The sequence below is a fragment of the Lethenteron reissneri genome, chromosome 61 (genome assembly GCF_015708825.2).
Source record: "Lethenteron reissneri isolate LAM-NWPU_2019-01 chromosome 61, ASM1570882v1, whole genome shotgun sequence".
Lineage (NCBI taxonomy): Eukaryota > Metazoa > Chordata > Hyperoartia > Petromyzontiformes > Petromyzontidae > Lethenteron > Lethenteron reissneri.
Window position 1 is genome coordinate 4,749,602 of NC_083839.1, and position 24,399 is coordinate 4,774,000.

General features: G+C 50.1%; 1 protein-coding gene across 1 annotated transcript in view; it reads left to right on the plus strand.

The window, feature by feature from the left end:
* Positions 1-1,321: 1,321 nt before the first annotated feature.
* The window catches only part of LOC133358330 (enhancer of polycomb homolog 1-like), a 35,183-nt gene continuing 12,105 nt past the window's right edge, over positions 1,322-24,399 (plus strand). Inside the window, exons 1-5 of the mRNA XM_061576598.1 lie at positions 1,322-1,936; positions 18,527-18,686; positions 19,346-19,491; positions 23,564-23,623; positions 24,166-24,342. Coding sequence (XP_061432582.1) covers positions 1,781-1,936; positions 18,527-18,686; positions 19,346-19,491; positions 23,564-23,623; positions 24,166-24,342 — 699 coding nt within the window. The 5' untranslated portion in view covers positions 1,322-1,780. The remainder of the gene's footprint in view (positions 1,937-18,526; positions 18,687-19,345; positions 19,492-23,563; positions 23,624-24,165; positions 24,343-24,399) is intronic.

Below are 24,399 nucleotides of genomic sequence, written 5' to 3' on the forward strand. Positions count from 1 at the left end.
CTGGTTTCACCTGAGGACGGCTGCTTGCGTTGTGGCCGAAACGTCGTGAGAATTATTTTATTATTTTATTTTTATTATTTCCATTCTACGTGACTTTACCGAAAGAACCAAGAAGACTTGTGACGTAGTCTTGGGTTATTAACAAGTTGCCAAGCGATCACTTGTCCAGTTTCCTTAACAAAATGACGTCGCTTCACGCTGCCTCGTGTAATTATGATCGTGACGTCACAGCAGTCGCGAGCCTGTTTGTGATGTCATGGTCGACTTGTCATTTGTCAACCGACAAGCCGTTTGTGACGTCATCAACCGTCGAATCTTCCCGCCGACCGAGTTATTGTGACGTGTCGACCCTGGAACAAGTATCAGAGCCGGAAGTGACGTCATTTTTGAACCAGACGTGACGTCAATTTGAACCAGACGTGACGTTGCCCACCAGCTTGCAGCCGGACCGTGACATCATCCGCCGTGTCAACAACAAACTTCATCCCCACGCGTGACGTCACTTTGTACAATTCCACGCCGGCCCCCCACCCGAAAGGCAGATCCGCGACCTTCCCACTGCCCCCCCCCCCCCCGATTTCCCCAATTCTTCCGCATAACGTCACTTTCTGTGCGATGACGTCACCCGCCCCTTCCACAAACAGCGGCGTTTACGTGACGTCATTTTAAACCCCCCCCCCCCTCCGTGACGTCATCCGCTCCGAGGAGGAAATTGGGGTGGTTTTAATCGTTGAGCAACACGCCCGGGGGGTGGAGTTAGGGGGGGGGGTGTGGTGTGTTTTGCGTGGTGACGTCACAGCGCGCGCATGCGCGATGCGGCTGTGGGTGGTAGGGGTGTGAATGGGGGGGGGTGTGTTTGCGAGGTGACGTCACAGCGCGCGCATACGCGGTGCAGCTGTGTGGGTGGTGGTGGGGGGGGAGTGTTTTGCGGGGTGACGTCACAGCGCGCGCATGCGCGGTGGGGGTGGTAGGGGGTGTGGATGGATGGGGGTGTGTTTTGCGAGGTGACGTCACAGCAGCGCGCATACGCGGTGCAGCTGTGTGGGTGGTGGTGGGGGGGGGAGTGTTTTGCGGGGTGACGTCACAGCGCGCGCATGCGCGATGCAGCTGTGTGGGTGGGGGGGGGTGTATTTTGCGAGGTGACGTCACAGCGCGCGCATACGCGGTGCAGCTGTGTGGGTGGTGGTGGGGCGGATGGGGGGGGGGAGTGTTTTGCGGGGTGACGTCACAGCGCGCGCATGCGCGGTGGGGGGGGCTCGCGCCGCGCGTGCTCCAGGGGCGGGAAGTTTTTTTCGCCGCCGCCGCCGCCATCTTGTAATGGCGTCTCTCCGCTAGAGGGGAGAAAAAACCGAAGGGAGCGAAGCTGGGGGGGGGGTAGTAGCAGCAGCAGGAGCAGCGGGAGCAGAGAGAGCGCGCGACAAAAGGGGGGCACACGGGGGGGGGGGAATCAGACACGAACCGAAACCCGAGCACAGATTTTTTTTTATTATACCTCGAGCGTCTTGACCAAAAAAAAAACACAACAACAACAAAACGACGACCATCCGCAACCACCACCACCCCGGCCATCGATTCGCAACAACACCCGCCGTCGCCGTCGCCACGATCATGGACGCCGGGGCGAGCGGCCGCCTAAAGGAGCCGTGAGGCGGGACCCCCCGGGCCGGGGCGGGGGGGATCGGGGGGGAAGCCTCACGGGGGGGGAGGTGGAGGCGCCACCACCGCCACCGTCTTTGTGTTGTTGTTTTAGCTTGGGGGGGGTTAGAAACCAAGCGGAGACATGAGCAGCAAGCTGTCGTTCCGCGCCCGGGCGCTGGACGCCTCGAAGCCGCTCCCCGTGTTCCGCGCCGAGGCGCTGCCCGACCTGCAGGACGCCGTCTCCATCAGCCGCGCCGTGCCGCAGATGCCCACGGGCATGGAGCGAGAGGAGGAGTCGGTGCGTGGCCACGGCTCCATTTCTTCTCTCTCTTCTCTCTGTCTGTCGTCTCCCCCCCCCCCTCTTCACCGCCGTGTTTGTCTCTCTCTCCGACAGCTGCCATCGCTTGCTCCGCCGGTGTCTGCACTGTTAGCGCGCCCCCCCCCCCCTCATCTCCACTACCCCCGTGATGTCCGTCACTGCCATCTCTCTCCTCACTCCATGCATGCTCCGCTGTGTGTCCTCCTGCTCCTGCTGCTGTTCCTGCTGCTGTTGTTCCTGCTCCTGCTGCTGCTCCAGGTTGACTCGTCTCCTCTCTCGGTGTCTGCACCTCTCCCGGTGTCTCCAGCTGTTAGCACCCCCCTCCCCGTGATGTCCGTCATCTCTCTCCTCACTCCATGCATGCTCCGCTGTGTGGCCTCCTGCTGCTGCTGTTCCTGCTGCTGCTCCTGCTGCAGGTTGACTCGTCTCCTCTCTCGGTGTCTGCACCTCTGTCGGTGTCTCCAGCTGTTAGCACCCCCCTCCACCCCCCCCCCCGTGATGTCCGTCATCTCTCTCCTCACTCCATGCATGCTCCGCTGTGTGTCCTCCTGCTGCTGCTGCTCCTGCTGCTGCTCCTGCTGCAGGTTGACTCGTCTCCCTCCCCTCTGGGTGTCTGCAGCTCTCTCGGTGTCGCTCCTGCTGCTCTTCCCATGTCCCCCTGCTGCACCATCTCCTCTCTCTCTCTCACTCTCTCACTCTCTTCCGCCACGCGTGCAATGCCACTCAACTCTCTTAACTCTCTCTCTGTGTGTGTCTCTCTGTGTCTCTCTCAGTGTCTCTCTCTGTGTCTCAGTGTCTCTCTCTGTGTCTCTCTCAGTGTCTCTCTGTGTCTCTCTGTGTCTCTCTGTGTCTCTCTCAGTGTCTCTCTCTGTGTCTCTCTCAGTGTCTCTCTCTGTGTCTCTCTCTGTGTCTCTCTCAGTGTCTCTCTCTCTGTGTCTCTCTCTCTGGTGCTGTACTCGACTGTGATCTCTGCTGCTGATGGGTCTTTCACTCGCTGGCTACGCACCTCGGCCCCATCGCCTCCCGTGCACTTCCTTGCAGCACCGTCCATGCCTCTAGCCCCGCTCTCTTCCTCGCTCCCGACCCACGCGGCCCGTGCACCGATTGCTCAACACACGATGTCTCAACTCTCTTGCCATCTCTTACACCGGCTCTGTCTCTCTCCACTCACCACTCGTTCATTCACACACTCTCTCCTGCCATATCTTACACCGGCTCTCTCACCACTCACCACTCGTTCATTCACACACTCTCTCCACTCACCACTCACTCGTTCCCACACTCTCTCCTGTCATCTCTTACACCGACTCTGTCTCTCACCACTCACTCATTCACACTCTCTCTCCACTCACCACTCGTTCATTCACACACTCTCTCTCTCCACTCACCACTCGTTCATTCACACACTCTCCACTCACCACTCACTCATTCACACACACTCTCTCTCTCCACTCACCACTCACTCATTCACACTCTCTCTCTACTCACCACTCGTTCATTCACACACTCTCTCTCTCCACTCACCACTCGTTCATTCACACACTCTCCACTCACCACTCACTCATTCACACACACTCTCTCTCTCCACTCACCACTCGTTCATTCACACACTCTCCACTCACCACTCGTTCATTCACACACACTCTCTCTCTCCACTCACCACTCGTTCATTCACACACTCTCCACTCACCACTCACTCATTCACACACACTCTCTCTCTCCATTCACCACTCGTTCATTCACACACTCTCTCTCTACACTCACCACTCGTTCATTCACACACACTCTCTCCACTCACCACTCGTTCATTCACACTCTCTCTCTCTCCACTCACCACTCACTCATTCACACACTCTCTCTCTACACTCACCACTCGTTCATTCACACACACTCTCTCTCTCCACTCACCACTCGTTCATTCACACACTCTCTCTCCACTCACCACTCACTCATTCACACACACTCTCTCTCTCCACTCACCACTCGTTCATTCACACACTCTCTCTCCACTCACCACTCGTTCATTCACACACTCTCTCTCACCACTCACCACTCGTTCATTCACACACTCTCTCTACACTCGCCACTCACTCGTTCCCACACTCTCTCCTGTCATCTCTTACACCGACTCTGTCTCTCACCACTCACTCATTCACACTCTCTCTCCACTCACCACTCGTTCATTCACACACACTCTCTCTCTCCACTCACCACTCGTTCATTCACACACTCTCCACTCACCACTCGTTCATTCACACACACTCTCTCTCTCCGCTCACCACTCGTTCATTCACACACTCTCCACTCACCACTCACTCATTCACACACACTCTCTCTCTCCACTCACCACTCGTTCATTCACACACACTCTCTCTCCACTCACCACTCGTTCATTCACACACACTCTCTCTACACTCACCACTCGTTCATTCACACACACTCTCTCTCTCCACTCACCACTCGTTCATTCACACACTCTCCACTCACCACTCACTCATTCACACACACTCTCTCTCTCCACTCACCACTCGTTCATTCACACACTCTCCACTCACCACTCGTTCATTCACACACTCTCTCCACTCACCACTCGTTCATTCACACACACTCTCTCTCTCCACTCACCACTCGTTCATTCACACACTCTCTCTCCACTCACCACTCGTTCATTCACACACTCTCTCTTCTCTCCACTCACCACTCGTTCATTCACACACACTCTCTCTCCACTCACCACTCGTTCATTCACACACTCTCCACTCACCACTCGTTCATTCACACACACTCTCTCTCTCCACTCACCACTCGTTCATTCACACACTCTCTCTCCACTCACCACTCGTTCATTCACACTCTCTTTCTTCTCTCCACTCACCACTCGTTCATTCACACACTCTCTCTTCTCTCCACTCACCACTCGTTCATTCACACACACTCTCTCTCCACTCACCACTCGTTCATTCACACACTCTCTTTCCACTCACCACTCGTTCATTCACACTCTCTCTACACTCACCACTCGTTCATTCACACACTCTCTCTCTCCACTCACCACTCGTTCATTCACACACTCTCTCTACACTCACCACTCGTTCATTCACACACTCTCTCTCTCCACTCACCACTCGTTCATTCACACACACTCTCTCTCCACTCACCACTCGTTCATTCACACACTCTCTTTCCACTCACCACTCGTTCATTCACACTCTCTCACCACTCACCACTCGTTCATTCACACTCTCTCCACTCACCACTCGTTCATTCACACACTCTCTCTCACCACTCACCACTCGTTCATTCACACTCTCTCTCTCCACTCACCACTCGTTCATTCACACACTCTCTCACCACTCACCACTCGTTCATTCACACTTTCTCTCTCCACTCACCACTCGTTCATTCACACACTCTCTCTCACCACTCGTTCATTCACACACTCTCTCCACTCACCACTCGTTTATTCACACACTCTCTCTCTCCACTCACCACTCGTTCATTCACACTTTCTCTCTCCACTCACCACTCGTTCATTCACACACTCTCTCTCACCACTCACCACTCGTTCATTCACACTTTCTCTCTCCACTCACCACTCGTTCATTCACACACTCTCTCTCACCACTCGTTCATTCACACACTCTCTCCACTCACCACTCGTTTATTCACACACTCTCTCTCTCCACTCACCACTCGTTCATTCACACACTCTCTCTCTCCACTCACCACTCGTTCATTCACACACTCTCTTTCCACTCACCACTCGTTCATTCACACACTCTCTCCACTCACCACTCGTTTATTCACACACTCTCTCTCTCCACTCACCACTCGTTCATTCACACACTCTCTCTCTCCACTCACCACTCGTTCATTCACACACTCTCTTTCCACTCACCACTCGTTCATTCACACACTCTCTCCTGCCATCTCGTACACCGGCTCTCTCTCCACTCACCACTCGTTCATTCACACACTCTCTCTCCACTCACCACTCGTTCATTCACACACACTCTCCTGCCATCTCTTACACCGGCTCTGTCTCACTCTCACCACTCGTTCATTCCCACACACATGTCACCCTGCCACGCGTGTCACCCTGCCACACGTATCACCCTGCCACACTTTCTTGCGTCTCATGCCTGCACGTCACTGCACCCCCGCCGTGTTTACTCTCTTCACCTACACCCCTCATGCTCTTCCCCGCTACAAATCTCTAGTTCCATACCTCCACGTTTCACTGCATCATTCCCCCTTTGCAACGCTCTCTCTCTGATGCCTCCTGTTATTCTTATTAAGCCGTGACCCCCCCTCTCCACACACACTCTCTCTGCTTGCTTTTGGGTGATCTCCTTCATCCAAGTCTGCTCTTCTCCCGAGTTTACTCTCTTCGACTCTATCCCGCACACCAAATCGCTCATACCCCACGCACTAAACCTCTGTTGTCTTTCTTTCCCACTCGCCGTCTCACCGTTCGATGTCTCTCGACGTGTCCCCTCGTCCCCCTCTGCTCTCTCCACCGTGTCAATCTCGCACTTTCCCCGTCTCACGCCTCGTGTACCTGTGGCATCTCATTGCTTTGCTCATCGCTTGCCTCGTACAACGCCACGCCATGCGTGCTCGCTGTCACTACGCGTGTGTGGGGAGATCTTCTTACTGACCGGGCCTTGTGGTTGCCACACCACCACCGACCAATCACCTCGTCTTGTCATGCCCCGGCCTTCATCGGCGATGCTACTCGCTAACGGCACTTGCCCCTGCAGTCGGCTGACGCTATACGGGGATGTTTTGTCATTGTGTATCGGGGGGCTAAACACGTGTTGTGTTTACGCGTGAGTGTTTATAGGGGGAACACGTATATTTCCACGTGTGTGTATGCAGGGGAAACACGTGTGTTTACATGTGTGTATTTACACTGTGTGTGTGTGTGTGTGAGGTTGCAATCCAAACGGCGTCAGCTGATTTCAGCCGTCATTGCACGTGCTTGTGTTGACATGCATGTGCACGTGCTTTCGGTTGTGCGTGTTTACACGTGTGTGTGTGTACACGTGTGTGTGTGCATGTGTTAACAACTGTGTGTGTATACACGTGTGTTAGCAACTGTGTGTGTACGCACGTGTGTTAGCAACTGTGTGTGTGCGCACGTGTGTTAACAACTGTGTGTGTGCGCACGTGTGTTAACAACTGTGTGTGTGCGCACGTGTGTTAACAACTGTGTGTGTGCGCACGTGTGTTAACAACTGTGTGTGTGCGCACGTGTGTTAACAACTGTGTGTGTGCGCACGTGTGTTAACGACTGTGTGTGTGCGCACGTGTGTTAACGACTGTGTGTGTGCGCACGTGTGTTAACAACTGTGTGTGTGCGCACGTGTGTTAACAACTGTGTGTGTGCGCACGTGTGTTTACAACTGTGTGTGTGCGCACGTGTGTTAACAACTGTGTGGGTGCGCACGTGTGTTAACAACTGTGTGTGTGCGCACGTGTGTTTACAACTGTGTGTGTGCGCACGTGTGTTAACAACTGTGTGTGTGCGCACGTGTTGTGATTACACGGGGACAGTGGTAGTGCAGTGGCTAGTGCGTTATTCTGTCTCGTTTGTTAGACCTTCATAGCCTCAGCCTGCCAAGGCTTTCAGGGGCGATCTTTGTTTACAAGTGTGTGCGTACTAATGTGTCTACGTCTCTGAATGTTCATGTGTTTACACCTTTGCACATGTTTACGCTTGTGTGTTTACACGCCTGTACATGTGTGTTTACACGTGTGTGCACGTATGTTCGTGTGTGTATATGGGTGTTTAGACGAATATGTGTAGTGCACACGCGGGTTTTATGTTTTGAGTGTTAGCGCCGAGAAGCACACGTGGGAGCGTGGGTCACTTTGCACGTGGGTTGGTGCAGGTGTTTGTCTAGAGGTGTGTGTGTTTAGGTCTACTCAGCCTCAAATGAGCACCCGGTGCGGTGTGTCTAAACATCGCCACTGGGGAGACAAAGGCGGCCGGGCGTGGTGCTGGTCACCCACCCTCTTTCGTGTGCCGTGCTGGCCTTCATAGGTGCTCGCTAACAGCACTTGCCCTAACAGTCTGTTAAGGCTATACGGGGGCTCTTTGTATTTGCATGCTCAGTGCACGTGGGTTGGTGCAATTTCACGTGAAAGTCAGTTCGCGAGTTGTTTGCATGGGTAAGCACACGTGGTTTTGTGTTTGCATGTACGGACACACGTGTGTGTTTGCCTTAGCATGTGTTCGTTTATTGTAATGGTACCACGTGGGTATCTGTGTTGGAATGCGTTCATTTGTCGTGATGGTGGTACAGCGTAGCTTTATGTTGATGTGTGTTGACTTAACAGTCCATTTATGTTGATATGTTAACATACACGTGGATTTGTTGACATGTCAGTTACACGCGGGGTGATGTTGACCTGACAGTACACGTGGATTTATGTTGATATCCATAGTAGAGGTTTTTTGGGGTAGAACGTGTAAATATATGAATGTGTCGTTAAAACCCGCCACCACCCGACACAGACAACTGGTAAGGGTTGTCACGTAAACAGAACGTGGCCAATTCTTCACGAGTACAGCACTAACCGGTGTGTTGGAAAGCCCAGCCACAACATTTACAATCTTGGCTTGGCTCTGCAACACACAAGCGGTGTGCTGCACTAGTGACGAATTGGCCACGTTCTGTTTACATCATTACATGACAACCCTTACCAGTTGTCTGTGTCGGGTGGTGGCGGGTTTTGACGACACATTTACGCGATCCAACCCAAAAAACCTCTTATGAATGATATTGGTCGCGAAAGCCTACGTGTTAAACCTTATGTTGATATGTTAACGTCCGTACACGTGGTCTTATTGACCCTACACGTGTGTTTGTGTTGACCGTACACGTGTGTTTGTGTTGACAGTACACGTGTGTTTGGGTTGACAGTACACGTGGGTTTGTGTTGACAGTACACGTGTGTTTGTGTTGACAGTACACGTGGGTTTGTGTTGACAGTACACGTGTGTTTGTGTTGACAATACACGTGTGTTTGTGTTGACCGTACACGTGGGTTTGTGTTGACAATACACGTGTGTTTGTGTTGACCGTACACGTGGGTTTGTGTTGACAATACACGTGGGTTTGTGTTGACCGTCCACGTGTGTTTGTGTTGACCGTACACGTGGGTTTGTGTTGACAATACACGTGTGTTTGTGTTGACAGTACACGTGTGTTTGTGTTGACCGTACACGTGGGTTTGTGTTGACCGTACACGTGTGTTTGTGTTGACAATACACGTGGGTTTGTGTTGACCGTACACGTGTGTTTGTGTTGACAATACACGTGGGTTTGTGTTGACCGTACACGTGTGTTTGTGTTGACAATACACGTGGGTTTGTGTTGACAATACACGTGGGTTTGTGTTGACCGTACACGTGGGTTTGTGTTGACAATACACGTGTGTTTGTGTTGACAATACACGTGGGTTTGTGTTGACCGTACACGTGTGTTTGTGTTGACAATACACGTGGGTTTGTGTTGACCGTACACGTGTGTTTGTGTTGACAATACACGTGGGTTTGTGTTGACAATACACGTGGGTTTGTGTTGACCGTACACGTGGGTTTGTGTTGACAATACACGTGGGTTTGTGTTGACCGTACACAAGTGTTTGTGTTGACAGTACACGTGTGTTTGTGTTGACAATACACGTGGGTTTGTGTTGACAATACACGTGGGTTTGTGTTGACCGTACACGTGGGTTTGTGTTGACAATACACGTGTGTTTGTGTTGACAGTACACGTGGGTTTGTGTTGACCGTACACGTGGGTTTGTGTTGACAATACACGTGTGTTTGTGTTGACAGTACACGTGTGTTTGTGTTGACAGTACACGTGTGTTTGTGTTGACAATACACGTGAGTTTGTGTTGACAATACACGTGGGTTTGTGTTGACCGTACACGTGGGTTTGTGTTGACAATACACGTGGGTTTGTGTTGACCGTACACGTGGGTTTGTGTTGACAGTACACGTGTGTTTGTGTTGACAGTACACGTGTGTTTGTGTTGATAATACACGTGTGTTTGTGTTGACAATACACGTGTGTTTGTGTTGACAATACACGTGTGTTTGTGTTGACAGTACACGTGTGTTTGTGTTGACCGTACACGTGTGTTTGTGTTGACAGTACACGTGTGTTTGTGTTAACAGTACACGTGTGTTTGTGTTAACAGTACACGTGTGTTTGTGTTGACAATACACGTGTGTTTGTGTTGACAATACACGTGTGTTTGTGTTGACAGTACACGTGTGTTTGTGTTGACCGTACACGTGTGTTTGTGTTGACAGTACACGTGTGTTTGTGTTGACAGTACACGTGTGTTTGTGTTGACAGTACACGTGTGTTTGTGTTGACAGTACACGTGTGTTTGTGTTGACAGTACACGTGTGTTTGTGTTGACAGTACACGTGGGTTTGTGTTGACAGTACACGTGGGTTTGTGTTGACAATACACGTGTGTTTGTGTTGACAGTACACGTGTGTTTGTGTTGACAGTACACGTGTGTTTGTGTTGACAATACACGTGTGTTTGTGTTGACAGTACACGTGTGTTTGTGTTGACCGTACACGTGTGTTTGTGTTGATAATACACGTGTGTTTGTGTTGACAATACACGTGTGTTTGTGTTGACAGTACACGTGTGTTTGTGTTGACAGTACACGTGTGTTTGTGTTGACAGTACACGTGTGTTTGTGTTGACAATACACGTGTGTTTGTGTTGACAGTACACGTGTGTTTGTGTTGACAATACACGTGTGTTTGTGTTGACAGTACACGTGTGTTTGTGTTGACAGTACACGTGTGTTTGTGTTGACCGTACACGTGTGTTTGTGTTGACAGTACACGTGGGTTTATGTTGATACGTTGCCGTCCGCGTGGGCTTGTTGACATGCCAGCACACGTGGGTTTGTGTTGACGTGACGACACGTGCCGTTATGTTGATGTTCCCGTACACGTCAGAACACGTGCATGTGTCAGCGTGGAGTGTTGTTGCCTCGTTAGGAGACGTGGCCTTGTGTTTATTGTGTGTTCGTGTTGTCATGTTTTAATACGCGTCGGTTTGTTGTACGTGGGGAGCGGTGGTGCAGCGGTTAGCGCGATGCGCTACGAACCCCGGGCCATCCGGGTTCAATTCCCGCTCACGGCCAACACCAGTGACGATTATCTGAATCTGTCCTGGGCCTCTCCTAGGTCGATTCAGCCTCAATTGAGTTCCTGGTGCGGTGTGTAAACATCGCCACCGGGGAGACAAAGGCGGCCGGGCGTGGTGCCAGCCACCCACCCACTCATGTGCTGTTACGGCCTTCGTAGGTGCTCGCTAACAGCACTTGCCCGAGCAGTGAGTTATGGCTACACGGGGGAACTTTGTTGAATGCCCACGTGGACTGGAGTTGAGATGTGTGAATACCTCGAGTCCACGTGTGGCGATGTTTGCATGTGTGAGTGCAGTGTCCTTCACTCATTTTCAGACATCACCAGTGTGAGCGCCACCACACGTTTGAAACCATTGTTGGGTTTGACAGCAACACCATGATGTTGATGGTGGGGGGCTGTTGTCACGTGGTGTTGTGTATTGTCGGGGGCCGCACTAAAGGCCCGTGGGCCTTGCAGTGAAGAACTCTGTGTGAGTGCATCCACTTTTCTTTGTAGGCACTGGCACATTTCACACGTATAACAATGCACATTGTGTGCGAGGTCCACATCGCCTAGGTACTGAGACATCAGTTTGGGTATTGCACCCTTACATATGAACCAGCACACGTAAGTGTGAGCACGTGTCTGCTTGTTTAAATGTAGCCATTTTGTCCGTGTGCGAGAGAGAGAAAGAGCCTATTGACTATCCTGTTCTGTTATGCTTGTATTATATGTTGTTTGGTGTGTGTGAGTGAACAAGCGTAGATGTACACACGCGTCGAGGAGTGGAGAGCGGTGGTGCAGTAGCTGCTGGTGCACTGCGTTAGAAACCCGGTGACCTGCTTATCATTCCCGGCCACTTCTAACATCGGCGTCGAACGATATCACGGCACAGTCGTCGACCTCTTGCCGAGGCCGCCTCAGCCTTAAATGGGTACCTAGTGTGGCATATAAACATCGGCTGTATCACCACCTCGTGGTGCCATCCTGTTCCGAATAGGTGCTCGCTAACAACACGTACTCTTAAGGTCACATGGGGGGGGGGGGGGGGGTCTTTGTATAGTCTACGTGTGTCTGTGTGTGTATAGAAATGCAACTTGAGGTGCTCACGTGGGTGTGTGGGTACACGTGGGCGGGTGCCTGGACTTCCTCGTATGCGTTGTTGGTGCTGGGGTATTGTGGGAGCCACCACAGCACGCTGTAGGGAGACGCGTGTGATATTAGACCACAGACCTGCACCTTCCATAGGCCCTCTCCAGCCTTAAATGACCTTAATAAGTGCCCCATAGGTATCTATACCTGCTCATCTCGAGCTACAAATGCTCTGATAAATACTTGCATTGTCTTTGTACTGTTGGCCTTTTTGCGTTGTCCTCTGGTCTAACTAACACTGGTGGTGAGAACAGGCCCTCAAGAAGGCTGTCTCTGGTGTAGGCCAATCGCTTTCGAAGACAATGCATTTCTTATCAGAGCATGTTTTTCCACAATTACTGTGTGGTTAATGCAGATTTGATGCCTTTCAAAGGATATCCAGTATTTGGTGTTTGAGCATCTTAACACAACTCCTGTTTTATTTGCCAGTAAGGGCAAAAGCTATTCTTGATTTTGATACTGGCAAAAAAGGTGCCAAAGATACTTAATTCAGTGCTTAGTACACGGTGTGTAAAGATACACACGGGGGGGGGGGATCTGTCTGGGCTTTCTTGGTGCTCTGAAGAAGGATCATTGCCCAAAACGTTGGCTATTATATATTTTAACTTTTAAGGCCACAGCGTTATTTAAATATCGGTTGAGTTAAATTTCGATTTAAAGCTTTCATGACTGCAGGGATTCATCTTCTTGGTTCTTTCGGTAAAGTCACGTTAGAAGGGAAATAATAAAATAAAAAAAATAAAACATGATAAAATAACATTTGTGAGAATTTTAAAATAAAACATAATAAAAGAAAATTTGTGAGAATTTTATTTTATTCTGTAAAATGTTTATTATTTTATTATTTCCCTTCTACGTGACTTTACCGAAAGAACCAAGAAGAGATGGGTTGAGTTGTTGCTTGTGCGTGTGCATCACTGCCAACGCAGCAGCAGCAGCAGCATCACCACCAGATAATTTGCGGACAATCGAAAAGGCATCCCATGATTGTGTGAGTGCGTTTGGTTAGCCTTAATAGGTGCTCTGGGCATACACATATCCGTGGTTGTTTTTAGCCACGTGAGAGTCAGTTGAAAACAACATTTTCTTACATTAGCGATGGTTGCCAGCACATTATTTAGTTATTTAACATGGTGTGTGCTAATCATAGTTGGTAGTGCCACTGTGTCTGCAGATATAAATGGGAACTTTGGAATATTTTGTCCCTTATTTGTAGATATTGTTGCTGTATTTGTGAGTGTGTGATTGTGAAACTGCGTCCGACTGTCCATGCGTGTGTGGAGTGGTGTGAATGTGTGAGAGGCATTGTAGGTCAACTCGGCCTCAAATGAGTACCTGGTGCGGTGTGTAAACATCACCACTAGGGAGACAAAGGCGGTCGGGCGTGGTGCTGGCCACCCACCCCCTCGTGTACCGTTCGGGCCTTCATAGATGCTCGCTAACATCACTTTCCCCTACAGTCTGTTAAGGCTACACGGGGGATCTTTGTCTTTGACGCATTGTATGTCTGTGAGAGGCTGTTAGGAACTGTATATGGAGCGGTCGTGCAGCAGCTAGCGCGCCGCGCTACGAACCCGGCGACCCGAGTTCGAGTCCAGCTCACGGCCAACACCGGTGACAATTATCTCAACCCGTCCTGGGCCTCCCCTCGGTCGACTCAGCCTTAAATAAGTATCTGGTGCATTGTGTAAAAACATCGCCACTGGGGAGGCAAAGGCGGTCGGGCATGGTGTATTTGACCATCCACCCCCTGGTGTGCCATGCCGGCCTTCATAGGTGCTCGCTAACAGCACTTGCTGCAACAGCCTGTTCAGGCTATACGGGGGATCTTTGTTGTGTCTGAGATGCATTGTATGTCTGAGAGGTTGTTAGGAATTGGAAGTATTCCCAATGAGCTCTATATACAGGGCTGACTTTTTTGGTGGCTCTCGCTGAGCAAATCAAAAACGTCCTTAAGTTTTGCTCCCAACTGCCTGCCGCTTAATTAGCGAGATTTAAGTGATGGCCAGAATAACCATGGTCTTTCTCTCTTGATCAATATACTTTCGTCATATGGGCTCTTCACTAGTCATACATACATTGTCTACGACTGCTATAATGGAGTGGCGCAGTGTTCCTTTGGCAATTTGATTTATAGACACGTGTACACGTGCATCGCTTGCAGATGCTCTCTCCTGACATGAGCATTCTCATCATCGACTCCTTGAGCAAGGCAACCATGACAACCTATTATGTGTAGCAGTGTAAACATCTTCAGTGGCTCACAAGCTATATTATAAATGTCAACAGACCCATATTCGCAATAAATGCAGTGGTGCTTTAATGGAATATGTTACACGTCAGTCATTCGGACGCATTCCTCTCCCTGTGGAGTGCAGTTGTGTTTCACATTGGCAAACGTTTTAAAATGTTTTTAGATGTTACGTAGACAAAGGTATGTCTGCCTTTATGATGAAAAACACATTTAGCCCACAGTTAAAACATTTTCCCCAGCATTTGTTTAAGCACGCAAACAGGTGTTGACTTTTTCCAGTCTCATCAGCAGTTATACATGCTAAATAAATGCTACTGGAATGCCTAATGTCACAGACATAAAAGAGTATGGCTTTTGCAATGTCCTTTTCAATGTTTAGATGTTTTAACCTTTTGGTTTTGCCCACGTGCTTGTGCTACATTTTCCCAGCTCTTATTTCCTCAAAGAGCCCTCGCCTGATGAAAAAAAACTAAAATTCTCTGCCCGTCTACGCGTACACATGTATTCTATCATATTTTAATGTGTGCGCGCTACACGAGTACAGACGCACACTGGGGACTGTACCCAATACGAGCTCCGTGCAATGAGATGTTAACGCCTCTGGGCGTTGGGGAAAGCAAGCATCCGCAGGCTCGTCTGACCCATGACCCCTCGCGGCCCCGCAGAATTACATTTTGTACCGAGCGGCCGCGTTGTTGCCCGTTCACCGCACACCAGCTGAGCTCACCTAATGTGCTCGCCTCTCTTTCCGAGTCTTAATGTGTCGGCTGCAGCACATTTCCATCTTCTGTGCCACAAGTCCCATTGTTGCGTTGGGTCATCAGCTCGCATTCGCTCTTTCCGTTCTATTCTGTGACTCTTCGTCATCACGTACAGTAGCTTTGCATCGGGATCCATAGACTTGTATGACGACCTATGAACTCGCGTACGCTCTCATGATCATTGGTCTTACATAGAGACCTAGAGACTTGCATAGAGACCCATAAAGACATGCATGAGAAGCCCACACTTACATAGGCTTTCATAGGGATCCATGATTGCATAGGGTACTCCGCTCGTATTTGCTTCATATTTATCTGTTCTGTGCCTCGGATAATTAGCGCGGTTGGCTACATAGATTGCTAAAGAGGTTCAACATGCATCCACTGCCCTAATATCTTGGTCCACCACATCCTTCCATATAATAATCCCTCACCTGCCCTGCATTGGCAGTATCTCAGTAGTCTTAATTACATCATCTGTCTCTCTTCTCAACAGATACCCCAAACGATGCAAGTTTTGCCTCCCTTGCCTTCTTGAGATTATTAGCAAGCCCTTCTAAAGCTTTAACTTCTTCATTCCACCTCCTTCCCCTGCAGCAGCTTCTCCGTGTGGTGCTTTGTAAAAACAACATTCACACCCACACCCCTGTCCCGTGTGTGTGTTGGTTGGTGGGGAACGGTAGTGTAGCGGTTAGCGCGCTGCACTACGAACCCAGCCAGAGTTCAATTCCCGCTGATGGCCAACACACCAGTGACAATTATCTGAACTGGTCCTAGGCCTCCTCCTCTACCTCTAGGTCGACTCGGCCTCCAATGAGTACCTGGTGCGGTGAATAAACATCGCCACTCGGGACACTAAGGCTGTGGTGTGGTGCTGGCCACCCACCCCCCCCCCTTGTGTGCCACTCTGGCCTTCATAGGTGCTCGCTAATAGCACTTGCCCCAACAGTCCGTTACAGGCTATACGGGGCATCTTTGTCTTTGTTGTTTGAAAGTTGTTCCTTTAGAGAATGTACAGAACAAATAACAACGAATATGAATAACAGGTTTTTTTTACTGTCTCTTTTAGCGAGAGTACTTACCAGGAAATGCCCAGGTTTAGAGTACTTCATATGGTTTAAGTTAGCACTAAACTGCAGACTCCTGTGACTGTCCGTCCTTCTTGTGAGTGGTAATATCAGTCTGATTAAATGATTACTGCACCCATGAACATTCAGTCAGATGTCAATATCCTTTCTTGAACCAGCCGGGAGCCCAATGAGCATTGTTATCAGTTTTTCAAAGAAAATATCCAGGTGGAATTCACGGGGTAGATTTTAAAACCAGGAGATATGTGTTACCAGTTGCACCCAGTGGTCATGTTTATTGACTCATTTGGAATAGTTACATGGGACATTCGTCTTCAAGTAGGGTACAATGATATCCCCAAATGTAATTTTGTTGGTCTTTTTTTTTTATTTGGCGAATTTGGATCCTGACGCTAGACACAATAGCGCACTCTTGTGAATTACGTCAGAGGAACGTTAATTTTCGATTTAAAGCTTACGTGACTGCAGGGATTCATCTTCTTGGTTCTTTCGGTAAAGTCACGTAGAAGGAAAATAATAAAAATAAAACATAATAAAATTATTCTCACGACGTTTCGGCCACAACGCAAGCAGCCGTCCTCAGGTGAAGAACAGGTCTGTCGAGGAGACAGAGTCTGACAGACCTGTTCTTCACCTGAGGACGGCTGCTCGCGTTGTGGCCGAAACGTCGTGAGAATTCTTTTTTATGTTTTATTTTTATTATTTTCCTTCTACGTGACTTTACCGAAAGAACCAAGAAGAGGAACGTTAATGTTCACTCTGAAGCAGACTGCGCGTGGTATTAGTCTACGTGGTATTACTTTACACACCACCGCAGTAATAATCAGGGTGGCCGCTGGATTCGAATGGTGACACCTCTGCAACAAAGCGGCGCTCAGTCATGCCGCCGCTGTCTGCCCCCTTTCAAAATCGCAGCGCCCCTCAGTGTCCCATCGATCGCAGAAGAGGCACTTTTCTAATCCACAATCCCACGCAGAACCGTATTGGCTTCAAACTATCGACTCGTGGCGATTATGCACGGCTGTAATTGGGCTGCACTTTGAAGTCGCCGTATCGATCGTAGAGTGGTGGCGTGGGGGTTTCTCTTTGTTTTTGTTTACTTGTTCCGCCGGCTTTCGCCTTTTAAGCTCATCTGTTTAATTTAGAGCATTAGCATGGATCTGTTAATTTATCTGTTTTGCTTAGTCCGTGGGCTTTGTCTTGAAGTTACTCCGTACGCTATAGCGCTAAGTTGATGGCGTGAGTCTGTTTTGTGTTTACTTGACTCATTGGCTGCGTCGTGAAATATGCATGTATGTTGTACTTCTTTCACACCGTACGCAGCCAACCGTGCTAATCGGAGGTGCGGAGTGCCTCTGTATAGAGTTGAGTGGTGGTGTAGGTCTGTTTGTTTTCCCGTTGGCTTTTTAATTTGCCGTGTTGGCATGCAGTAACCCTGTATACGGGGGAGTGAAGGCGTGGGTCTGTTTATGTTGCTTATTTCCTTGGTTTATTGGCTGTGTCGTGAAGTACCTCAGCGTAGAGAAGTAGTGTACGTCTCATTTTTGTCCCTTTGCGTGTTCCATGTTGGTACATGGGTCTGTGCCTTGACCTGTCGGCGAGCCTTCGACACTTCACGTGACCTCGGGAGCGCACCTGGCCTAAGACTAGCGCCGTGTTGACGTCACCGCCACGTCGTAGCGAATGGCGGCTGTTGTTGTTTGTATGAAGTAATGTATGGTTATGTTTAACTGTGATGTTTGTGAGCCGTGCTCTTTTACCCATGTACCTGTTGGTGCTGCCATTGTTCGCTGGTGCTCATGGTGTAAAGCTGCGGTCCATATTCCCATGGTGGGAAGCAGTACATCCTGACCGAACTTGAACCATTGTTGACTTAATCTACATTTTGTGACGCAGACTCATCAGCTGATGCTCTTTTCCCAGCCCTGGACGGGGGTGGGGTGGTCATGGTGACAATGATTGTGAATATTGGTGACGACAGCGATAATGACGGTAACGTTGCCGTTCATGTTTCATAACCGAAAGCCCTGTTGCTCCGTTGGCTGCCCACTCCGTTGCAGTCGGAGCTTTCTGCTTCAATTTAATAACTGCTGACCGTGTTTGTTCCCCCGCCGTGCCCGTCCATCTGTGCAGGAGCACCACCTGCAGCGGGCGATGTCGGCGCAGCAGGCGTACGGCGAGAAGCGCGAGAGCATGGTGATACCCGTGCCCGAGGCGCAGAGCAACGTGCCGTACTTCCACGATCTCTACCCCAGCACCTACCGTCTGCCCAAGCAGCTGATCCGCCTGCCACGTGCGTAACGCTGCTGCTGCTACCACACCCGTCACCTGCCCCACTCCACCACCCTCCCTCTCTACAGCGACCTGTCACATGACACCAGAGCCACTTGAAGTCATCACAAAAAGCCCCCACAAATATTTCCCACCACAACAAGCGTCTTATCATAACCGCATTCCACCAGAACCCACCTGTCACCAGAGGCACATTCCACCAGACTCACAAGAACTCAGGTTCCACAAGATCCCATGCCTGCTAATAAATAACAATTAAACACTAACGAGCACATACAGACAAATTTTGAAAGCGTCGCAAAATCCCGTGTGTGCGCGAGGTAGTTAACATCTTGCCACAGTGGCGAGATGTTAACTACCTCGCCTGGTATACAGGATCTCGTGGGTTCGATCCTGACCCTGACTCCCTGTGGTCGCGTGGATTTTTCTCCGGGTCATCCAGTTTTACCTCTGCACTTTTAGAATCGACGTGCATTTAAGAGTCTTTGGCTGCTATACATTTCCACGTGACGATAAGCCACTTAGTCGAGCCATCATCAAGCCAGATCATTTTGCCGGGTCACTTCTGAAAAAAGATCCACGCAGCTCAAGTGGGCCTTACCTGGGTAGAATAAAAAATAGTTTTATCGTCTTAACAGTTTTTTCTATCTCCATCAACAGCGCTGAGCCTGGAGCCGGACCTGCCCGAGTATGACTTGGACTCGGAGGACGAGGTGTTCCTGGCACGGTCCGGCCGCCGCTACCCCATCACGCCGATACAGCTGGAGGCCATGGTGGAGCGCCTAGAGAAGGGCAGTGGCATGCAGGTGAGGGACCCCCCCCCCCCCCGCCCACTAACCCTCCCCGCCCCCCCCCGCCCACTACCCCCACCGCCCCCCCCCCTCGCCCACTACCACCACGCCACCCCCCCGCCCACTACCCCCACCACCCCCCCCCGCCCACTACCCGCACCGCCACCCCCCCCCCCGCCCACTACCCCCACCGCCACCCCCCCGCCCACTACCCCCACCGCCCCCCCCCCCTCGCCCACTACCACCACGCCACCCCCCGCCCACTACCCCCACCACCCCCCCCCGCCCACTACCCGCACCGCCACCCCCCGCCCACTACCCCCACCGCCACCCCCCGCCCACTACCCTCACCGCTCCCCCCCGCCCACTACCCCCACCGCCACCCCCCGCCCACTACCCCCACCGCCACCCCCCGCCCACTACCCTCACCGCCCCCCCCCGCCCACTACCCGCACCGCCACCCCCCGCCCACTACCCCCACCGCCCCCCCTGCCCCCACCGCAGCGGCTTTCGGTCCGTTGAGCACACACACTCACACACACTCACACACACTCACACATGCCAGGTGTGTTGTATTTTTTGGTGACACGAAATCATCATTGTTCAGAACCGAGAATCTTTGTTTGGGACTGGAGGAATGAGGGAATCCGATGCGCTATGAAGATCTTCTCACACACGTCCAGGGATTGGGCGATTCAACGAGTTGCGACAGCAAACATTGCTAAAAAACAGCAACCGTCAGTGCAAAATAGAAAAAATGGTGAGCAAGTCACCAAGTATAAATAATCAATTAATTATCTAAGTTCGATTCATCAAGCTTTCAGCATGGTGGAGAGATGGTCACTACCTCGTCTGGTATATAGGAGGTCGTGGGTTCGATCCCCACTTGGACCATGCTTGTATATTTGGAGTTTGCGTTTTCTCTCTCCCCGTGATCGCGTGGATTATTTTCCGCGTCCTCCGGTTTTTTCCCTCCGTGTAGAATTGACGTGCGTTCAGAGCACTTTGTTGGGCTCTCGTTTGTGGCCAGGTAGCTTCTGAAAAAGAGCAAAATAGCTCAGTGGTCCTTACCTGATAAAATCTAAAAAATAGTTGAGTTTAGTTATTTTATGCACAGTATTAGTCTCTGGGCACTTAGTTTTAGTAAAATTATCACCATCGTGGGAGAGTATACGTTAACAAAATAGATAAGCAGACAATACGGCTCCTTCGTATTTGTCTCTGCACGTAGACAATACAGGTTTCCCGTGCTCGATGAGGTGGTCGTAGGAGGTGCGTTCCAAGAAGAGGGCGCAAAAAGCGGAACCACACGAGGAGTCGGCTGCCTGCCGAGTAGCGCGTGACGTACACACACAGTGTGGTGGGGAGTGGTAGCGTAGTGGTTAGCGCGCTGCCCTACGGACCCGGCGACCCGAGTTCGATTCCCTCTCACGGCCAACACCAGTGACGATTTTCTAGATCGGTCCTGGGCCTCGCCTAGGCCGACTCGGACTCAAATGAGTACCTGGTGCGGTGTGTAAACATCGCCACTGGGGAGACAAAGGCGTGGTGCCGGCCTTCATAGGTAGTCACTAACAGCACTTGCCTCAAAAGTCTGTTAAGGCTCTTTGGGGAATCTTTTTTTTGGTGTGTATCTCTGTGAATGTATCTGTATGTATCTTTCTGTATATCTATATGTGTATGTATCTCTCTGTCTGTGTCTTTGTAGCTCTATTTCCATGTATCTCTGTGTATGTGTCCTCTCTGTGTTCGCGATAGCTGCCTGCTGAGTAGCATGTACAGTTTACACGCAGTGTCCCACGTCCAACCACATAGCCGCATACGAGTGCTTTCAAACTGTATAATATCGCGAATTTTGGGAAGAAATAGGTTAGCCGCATATACACGAAAATGCACTAACCGAACCTGCATAAAGCGAGAGAAACCCGTATAAAAATATTGTTTACAAAACCCATCGGCCGCACAATCCGGGAATTCATAAATTCAGCCGCATTGATTCAATACAACCAATCTCTGGACCAGTGTCGACATCGTGTTTTATTAGCTGATTTAGTACTGCCTGAATCAATGCCGGAGAACGGCCAGATGTATAAGGGTATCGATGTTTACATCGGTTACATCAGGGCGGCAGGCGGTGACGTAGGGGTAACACTCGTGCCCCGCAGCTGAAAGTTCCTGGGTGCGATTCCCGACCGGGGCACCATTTTGTGTGCATGGGTTTCCTGCGGGTTCACCGATTTCCTCCCAGAGCTGAAATAATAGTTATTGACCTTGCACTGGGAAAGCGCGTCATGTCAATATAGCGTATATCTATCTTAGTTTATAAATAAACTAGCTTTACTACCCGGCTTCGCCCGAGACTTGGATTCTTGTCTTGGATTAATACACGGCCTACACGGAGGGTGGGGGGGGGGGGTGACGTCATCAGGCACACTGCGTGACGCTGCCGCATGCAGGTGACATCACAGATGTGACGTCACCGCTCATTTGCCGTGCAAAATATATCCATTATTACACCCCCAACCCCCAAAATACAAAAGTCTATTTTTATACTTTTTGCATTGTGTACAGTCTGGAAGCTACCCACATGCCAAATTTCAAGTTTGTTGCATGTTGGGAAGTATGCTAAACATTTCAAACAGACACACATCTTCACAAATTCCCCTTGCATATATAGATGATGTACATGCATCAATATGCATGGTCCTTTTGTGCATCCACTGCCGGGCTCCCCATGCTGTATCGGCCGTGGTTTCTTGTTGGGCCATGCTTCACCACGCTGGCCAATTGGTTGAGGTACACCCAAGGGCCGATTCTGAAATCCACTGCTTATGTAAGCCGTGACCAAAAATCAAACTCGGGTCGATGGGTCGTAAGCACCGCTTGCAAACCATTGCACCACAGCCCTGCCTCTTCACCATTAACATTGACTTTAATGGTAATGAAAAAGTATAGTGTGTGAAGCTCATAGCCTAAGGCAACCGCAGTATTATTAAGGTTCAGTTCCAATATCTTAACTTTTTTTCCCAGTGCTTTGCCTGCCTCCGTGAAGCCTAGCTTGTTTTTTTTGCTTCCATGGAATGGAGGCTCCTTATCGAAATTTCTGATTTTACAACAAAATGTATGAGGCCATGTGAGGTGTGTTTACCTCCTTAGTAATAATAATAATTATTATATATGTCCTAGCTATGTTTGGGTTGTTGGTGGGCTCTCTCCGACCACCACAGGCAAATACGCTAGACGCATGATTCTAAATGTAAAATAAGTATAACCCGTAAAAACAAAGTTTTTCACTCTAAATCCTTTATATACGTGGCGGCTAGAGTCCTCTCGTCCTCTGGCTTGAGATGGCTGCCACCTATGGGTCAGATGATTGTCTGCAGTATTAAACAATTGGTAATTAAATATTTAATTTGTTTTCCCTAAACAGTGTAAAATTTTGGAAAAAAATTTTCACGAACATTAATTGTCTCGCACAACGAGTCTGTGTGCAAAATGTCAGCTCGATTGGATCACGGGAAGTGGGTTAAAAAACGACCGAAATGTTTGCACGGTCGTAAGCAAGCAAGCAAGCGAACTTAATATAAAGGATTTAAAAAACTGGAGGCCCCGGAGAAAAATCCACGTAGCCACGGGGAGAACATGAAAACTCCAATTATACAGCCATCAGGGTACCCATGACCTACTGTTTATAGATAGCTCTCCGTGTGTTGGCTTGCCTTTGTGTCCGTGTCTTGTTTGTGGAGCAATAGTGTTGTTGGTTAGTGTGTTGCGCTTTGAACACGGAGGCCCAAGTTTAGTTCCCGGCCACGACTAATATCAGTGGCTTTTGATATCTGGATCATTGCTGGGATTTCGCCTAGCTCGACTCGGCGTTAAATGAGCACAAGGTGCAGTGTGTAATCATCGGCACTGGGGAGACAAAGCTATCCAGGTGTGGTGCTGTCTGCACCACCCCTTCATGAGCCATGGAGGCCTTAATATGTGCTCGCTTGTAAAGTATTTGCCCCAACAGTCAATGTCGGCTATACGGGGATGTGAATTTTTTTTTGTGTGCGTGCGTGTCTCCTTGTGTTTGTGTGTGCAGTCCGTCACGCTTGCAGAGGCTCGGCTACTGCTGCAGGAGGAGAATGAGCTGATAGAGGAGGTACTAATACACCAATTCTAATGCATAATTTTGGTACTTAATGATGACGAGTGTTAACAATTGTAATAACAAGCCTATTGTTTAATTCTGATTTTTAACCGTACGTCAATTTAATGCCCACATTGTTCGATGTTTTTATGACGGTGTTCATCGACGTTTGATGATGGTTAGCGTGACTCCCACATCCATGATGATGATGATGTTGACGATATTGTGTGACGTGTCCACATCCTCGACCATGTGCGTAATTCTCACATCGTCGTTATCGCCGTTGATGAACGTGCGTATCTTGAACTTCTTTTGCACCGTACGTAGCCAGCCGTGCTTATCGTCGATGCGATCCAACCGTGCTAATCGTTGATAAGCCCACGTGTTGTTGCCCACATTGGCAACGATGTGAGCAGTGACGCCTACACCACATCTCTGCCGTTGTTTTGAAATTTGCGTCGGGACCGTCGTTCCTACGCGCGCGCTCTGACCTTGTCGCCCTCCTCATCCTCGTCGTCCTCCGCCCTCCTATTTTCGTCGTCCGCGGCGCTCAGGTGTGGGAGTACTGGCGCAACAAGCGGCGGCGCTGCCGGGGCTGCTCGCTCATGCCCTCGGTGCGGCAGGACCGGCGCGACGCTCCTGCCACGCCGGCCGGCAGCAACAGCAACAACCACAACCACAACCCCTACGTGGCCTTCCGCCGGCGCACGGAGAAGATGCAGACGCGCAAGGTCTGAAAATTAAACAAACATAAATTAAATAAGTATATATATATACACAGGCGCTCC